Genomic DNA, 6,550 nt, shown 5'->3' on the forward strand with positions numbered 1-6,550 from the left:
GCTCCCTCTAGAATATTTAAATCTTCACCTCATATCTGTTGATTAATGCCATATTACTGCTCGACATAGCATTTGCAGCCGGCAGCCAGGCAATCACTCTGCCAGCTTTTCTCCTAGCCAGATCCTTCCTTAAGTGTCACACAAGTACCTTTTATAGGTTTGCGTTCTTCATGAATGTTTTTTTTTTCTTCCATTTCAGAATGCAGAAGAAAAATGTGAAATGAGCCTTTGCGTCCATAAAGAAATCTCCCCTCCTTCCAAATATATATATATATATATATATATATAAATAAATTTATATATCTGTGTATTCATTACTTTCATTTTTCTTATTATGAAACCACACGTGAGTAGGGGCAATTCACTGCCCATACAAAGTGCGAGGGGATAGCATACTGTATATCTAATGAAGACTGTAGTCCTGTATTAGACAAAATCATTTTATCATATGGGTTAGTTATTTTTATACCTGCATAAGAACATAATAAATTTACAAATGAGAGGAGGCCATTCAGCCTGTCAAGCTCATTTGGGGAGAACTCGACTAACAGCTCAGAGTTGTTATAATCTCATCTGGCTCGGATTTAAAGGATCCCAGGGATTTAGCTTGCGCTACCCTAGTTCAGCCAAGGAACTGGCTCCTCTTTGTGTGTTACATCACAAATGGGACGGCGTAACTGATCCAGGGCAACTAGCTCATCAAATACAAGTAGGCTGCCGCCAGGGCTTTGAACCAGCTCACTGTTCTTGCGGAGGCTCCCTCTAGTATATATGAAGGGGCAGTTCACCATAAAACAGAAAAGCAGACAGTTCACCACCAACACTAGGCATCTCCTAAAACTTTTTCAGTTTTAGGGGGAACCGCCCCTGTAAATCACCACCCCTCATCATTAATGCCACATTACTGCTCGACATAGCATTTGTAGCCAGCAGCCAGGCCATTATTCAACCAGTTTTTCTCCCAGTGTGGTCCTTCCTTAACGGCGCCACACAGGTGGCTTTCATAGATTTGAGTTCTTCATGAATGTATTTTTTCTTCCTTTTCAGAATGGGGAAGAAAAGTGCCAAGTCTCTGTGTCCTGTCTTGGCATAGAAATGCAGAAATGCACACAGACCGGAACAGACTGACAGACAGAGACAAAGACAAAATGAGTGGTGGCAAATTAGTGACAAAGTGAGTCTCGATGTGCTGTGGAGACTCGCCCTCCTTGTCCCGTCCTTCCCAACAAATAAATGAATAAACAAAGAATTAAATGTGAGGTCCTTTCAATTTTCCTATGAATCCACACATTACTAAACCCAATTCACTGAGCATGCAGAGCACAAGGAGAAAACATATACCTAATGAAGACTGTAGTACTGTATTAAACAAAATTGTTTGGGTCAATTTTTTAGTTGTGAAACCATACCCTAAACAGTGTTAGTCTGATTTAAAATGATGTAATTTTTATTTTTTAATTATTTCAAAATGACTACTGTATGTGTGTCCTTTGCTGCTGTTGATTAAGGTTATTGTCACGGGAGACAAGGCAGCGATCGCGAGCAGAGCGGCGATCGTGCGGGTAAGGAGCAGGCAGGCAAGCGGGATACGGGAAAACGGGGTTTTAATAAGGATATCCGGGGCAGGGAACACTGGACGGCAACAGACATCAGGAAACATCAATGACGGACAAAGGACTCGGGTAAGACACGGACTGAAATACACAGGACTGAGCAAATGAACTAGATACAGCTGGGTACAATCGGGAGAAAACACGTGGGTAATCACGGGGCGTGGCACACAGGAGGAGCGGACGAGCCGGGCATGACAGAACCCCCCCCCAAAGGCGCGCTGCTCCGGGCGCGCCAAGGAAGGGGGCGACGGACGGGACGAGGCAAAACAGGACCTGAAAAACAAGAACAGAATCAACGCAGGACAGGGAACAGGACCGAGGCACAAAACAGAGCGAGGGACAAGACAAAAGACAAAACCTGACAGAGGGTCGGGAAGGCAGACAGGCAAACCAGGAAGGGAGACACAGAAGGAACGGGCGGAACAAAGGGGCCAGGAGTGCAAGGCGGGTACACCGGGGCACAAGGAACAGAGACGGGCGGAACGAAAGGGCGAGCAGAAAACAGAGGGGCAGAGACAGGCGGGACAAAGGCAGGGGCGTAGGGAGACAAGGAGGGGGAATTAGGGGGAGCCCGAGGGAGACCCAGCGGGCGACGGGAGGTAGCCGGAGGGGCCGCAGGCGGCCGGGAGGCCGGAGCCGGAGGGGACCGAGAAGGGGCTGAGGAGACAGGGCGAGGGACCCGCGGAGGGGCCAGGGAGGGAGCAGGAGGGAGCACCGGGAAAGGGGACGAGGGAGCTGGAAGGGGCCAGGGCGAAGGCAAGGCGAGGGGGGGAGCCGCCGCAGGCGGCGACGTCCTCCGACGGGCTGAAGGTAGGGGCCCCGCAGGCGACCAAGGAGCCGCCGTCGGGGAGCCCCCAGGCGACCGACCAGGCACCGGAGGGGGGAGCGAGGCAGGGCGACGAGGCACCGGAGAGGGACCCGCAGGCGACAGCCGACCCGGAGGGCCAGGACCTGCGGGCGCCATCCGAGCCCCAGCGCAGGCGAGGCAGGGCGAGCCAGGGGGCAGGGTGGGCGGGACCCCAGTCCTGCGTCTGTGTCCCCTCCCTTTACGGGACACAGACATGACCCCAGGTCGAGGTCGAGTTCGCCGGGGCGAGGGAGACACAGTCACAGGGGGAGAAGGGACTGGAGGCAGCTGTGGAGGGGGCGCCTCTGGAGCTGCTGGAGCGCGGTCAGGACTTGGAGCGCGGTCAGGACTTGGAGCGCGGTCAGGACTTGGAGCAGGCGGAGGGGGCGCCTGCCCTGGAGTTGCAGGTGGCTGCAGTGGGGGCGCCTGCCCTGGAGCTGCAGGTGGCTGCAGTGGGGGCGCCTGCCCTGGAGCTGCAGGTGGCTGCAGTGGGGGCGCCTGCCCTGGAGCTGCAGCAGGCGAAGGGGGCAGCGAAGGCGGCTGCGCAGGCGGCAGCGGCTGCACGGGAGCGGGGTCCGCCGGCAATGGCGGCTGCACGGGAGCGGGGTCCGCCGGCAATGGCGGCTGCACGGGAGCGGGGTCCGCCGGCAATGGCGGCTGCACGGGAGCGGGGTCCGCCGGCAATGGCGGCTGCACGGGAGCGGGATCCGCCGGCAATGGCGGCTGCACGGGAGCGGGGTCCGCCGGCAGCGGCGGCTGCACGGGAGCGGGGTCCGCCGGCAGCGGCGGCTGCGCGGGCGAAGGCGGGAGCGGCGGCTGCGCGGGCGAAGGCGGGAGCGGCGGCTGCGCGGGCGAAGGCGGGAGCGGCGGCTGCGCGGGCTCAGGGTCCGCAGTTCTCCGGAGCAAGATCAGCCTCTGGAGGTCTTCAATTAAGATCTCCAGGTCAGCTGGAGATGAAGCGGGAGTGAATGCGGCGAACCCCTCCCTGAGCTGCCTGGCGAGTAGGTCCACCTCTGGTGAACCTCGCCCGGTTGGTTCATCCATCACCCTCCAGTATAACCCCTGGAGGGTGAAGAACCGGTTGGCCAGGACCGCGGGCGAAACTGGCGTGGTCCCTTTAACAGAGCGGGGGACGCGCGGAATGGCGTCTCTCCCCTTCCGTATCCCTCCTCCGTTGGCCAGTCCCTCGGGCCGGTAATCATACCGCCTGAATGGCGGTTGGAGGACGGGGTCGCTGGACTCTGTCTCGGCGGGACGGAGGATTACTTCCTCCTCGTCCCCAGACGGGAACCACAGCCGGGATAATGCGCACGCTCCCAGACGGATCTCTGGCTCCTCCGAGATCCGCCTGGCCTTCTTGCTCCTCTTCTTGTGGTCCGTCATTCTGTCACGGGAGACAAGGCAGCGATCGCGAGCAGAGCGGCGATCGTGCGGGTAAGGAGCAGGCAGGCAAGCGGGATACGGGAAAACGGGGTTTTAATAAGGATATCCGGGGCAGGGAACACTGGACGGCAACAGACATCAGGAAACATCAATGACGGACAAAGGACTCGGGTAAGACACGGACTGAAATACACAGGACTGAGCAAATGAACTAGATACAGCTGGGTACAATCGGGAGAAAACACGTGGGTAATCAGGGGGCGTGGCACATAGGAGGAGCGGACGAGCCGGGCATGACAGAACCCCCCCCCCAAAGGCGCGCTGCTCCGGGCGCGCCAAGGAAGGGGGCGACGGACGGGACGAGGCAAAACAGGACCTGAAAAACAAGAACAGAATCAACGCAGGACAGGGAACAGGACCGAGGCACAAAACAGAGCGAGGGACAAGACAAAAGACAAAACCTGACAGAGGGTCGGGAAGGCAGACAGGCAAACCAGGAAGGGAGACACAGAAGGAACGGGCGGAACAAAGGGGCCAGGAGTGCAAGGCGGGTACACCGGGGCACAAGGAACAGAGACGGGCGGAACGAAAGGGCGAGCAGAAAACAGAGGGGCAGAGACAGGCGGGACAAAGGCAGGGGCGTAGGGAGACAAGGAGGGGGAACTAGGGGGAGCCCGAGGGAGACCCAGCGGGCGACGGGAGGTAGCCGGAGGGGCCGCAGGCGGCCGGGAGGCCGGAGCCGGAGGGGACCGAGAAGGGGCTGAGGAGACAGGGCGAGGGACCCGCGGAGGGGCCAGGGAGGGAGCAGGAGGGAGCACCGGGAAAGGGGACGAGGGAGCTGGAAGGGGCCAGGGCGAAGGCAAGGCGAGGGGGGGAGCCGCCGCAGGCGGCGACGTCCTCCGACGGGCTGAAGGTAGGGGCCCCGCAGGCGACCAAGGAGCCGCCGTCGGGGAGCCCCCAGGCGACCGACCAGGCACCGGAGGGGGGAGCGAGGCAGGGCGACGAGGCACCGGAGAGGGACCCGCAGGCGACAGCCGACCCGGAGGGCCAGGACCTGCGGGCGCCATCCGAGCCCCAGCGCAGGCGAGGCAGGGCGAGCCAGGGGGCAGGGTGGGCGGGACCCCAGTCCTGCGTCTGTGTCCCCTCCCTTTACGGGACACAGACATGACCCCAGGTCGAGGTCGAGTTCGCCGGGGCGAGGGAGACACAGTCACAGGGGGAGAAGGGACTGGAGGCAGCTGTGGAGGGGGCGCCTCTGGAGCTGCTGGAGCGCGGTCAGGACTTGGAGCGCGGTCAGGACTTGGAGCGCGGTCAGGACTTGGAGCGCGGTCAGGACTTGGAGCAGGCGGAGGGGGCGCCTGCCCTGGAGTTGCAGGTGGCTGCAGTGGGGGCGCCTGCCCTGGAGCTGCAGGTGGCTGCAGTGGGGGCACCTGCCCTGGAGCTGCAGGTGGCTGCAGTGGGGGCGCCTGCCCTGGAGCTGCAGCAGGCGAAGGGGGCAGCGAAGGCGGCTGCGCAGGCGGCAGCGGCTGCACGGGAGCGGGGTCCGCCGGCAATGGCGGCTGCACGGGAGCGGGGTCCGCCGGCAATGGCGGCTGCACGGGAGCGGGGTCCGCCGGCAATGGCGGCTGCACGGGAGCGGGATCCGCCGGCAATGGCGGCTGCACGGGAGCGGGATCCGCCGGCAATGGCGGCTGCACGGGAGCGGGGTCCGCCGGCAGCGGCGGCTGCGCGGGCGAAGGCGGGAGCGGCGGCTGCGCGGGCGAAGGCGGGAGCGGCGGCTGCGCGGGCGAAGGCGGGAGCGGCGGCTGCGCGGGCTCAGGGTCCGCAGTTCTCCGGAGCAAGATCAGCCTCTGGAGGTCTTCAATTAAGATCTCCAGGTCAGCTGGAGATGAAGCGGGAGTGAATGCGGCGAACCCCTCCCTGAGCTGCCTGGCGAGTAGGTCCACCTCTGGTGAACCTCGCCCGGTTGGTTCATCCATCACCCTCCAGTATAACCCCTGGAGGGTGAAGAACCGGTTGGCCAGGACCGCGGGCGAAACTGGCGTGGTCCCTTTAACAGAGCGGGGGACGCGCGGAATGGCGTCTCTCCCCTTCCGTATCCCTCCTCCGTTGGCCAGTCCCTCGGGCCGGTAATCATACCGCCTGAATGGCGGTTGGAGGACGGGGTCGCTGGACTCTGTCTCGGCGGGACGGAGGATTACTTCCTCCTCGTCCCCAGACGGGAACCACAGCCGGGATAATGCGCACGCTCCCAGACGGATCTCTGGCTCCTCCGAGATCCGCCTGGCCTTCTTGCTCCTCTTCTTGTGGTCCGTCATTCTGTCACGGGAGACAAGGCAGCGATCGCGAGCAGAGCGGCGATCGTGCGGGTAAGGAGCAGGCAGGCAAGCGGGATACGGGAAAACGGGGTTTTAATAAGGATATCCGGGGCAGGGAACACTGGACGGCAACAGACATCAGGAAACATCAATGACGGACAAAGGACTCGGGTAAGACACGGACTGAAATACACAGGACTGAGCAAATGAACTAGATACAGCTGGGTACAATCGGGAGAAAACACGTGGGTAATCAGGGGGCGTGGCACACAGGAGGAGCGGACGAGCCGGGCATGACAGTTATGTTTGAGCGTGTTTTTTTAAACAATTATTAACCAGCTCAGGGGTCAGACTGGTCTGACATCACAATTGTCGGTTAGAAGAGGTAT

The 6,550-nt window shown here is 60.6% G+C and overlaps 1 protein-coding gene across 1 annotated transcript; it reads right to left on the minus strand.

The window, feature by feature from the left end:
• Positions 1 to 4,237: 4,237 nt before the first annotated feature.
• LOC125720838 (uncharacterized) lies at positions 4,238 to 6,161 on the minus strand. The gene is made up of 2 exons (XM_048996699.1): positions 5,826 to 6,161; positions 4,238 to 5,378 (listed from the first exon to the last, which is right to left on the minus strand). The coding sequence occupies exons 1-2, from the start codon at positions 6,159 to 6,161 to the stop codon at positions 4,239 to 4,241; spliced, it is 1,476 nt and encodes a 491-aa protein (XP_048852656.1). The 3' UTR covers position 4,238.
• Positions 6,162 to 6,550: the final 389 nt, after the last annotated feature.

The sequence above is a fragment of the Brienomyrus brachyistius genome, unplaced genomic scaffold (genome assembly GCF_023856365.1).
Source record: "Brienomyrus brachyistius isolate T26 unplaced genomic scaffold, BBRACH_0.4 scaffold27, whole genome shotgun sequence".
Classification (NCBI taxonomy): domain Eukaryota; kingdom Metazoa; phylum Chordata; class Actinopteri; order Osteoglossiformes; family Mormyridae; genus Brienomyrus; species Brienomyrus brachyistius.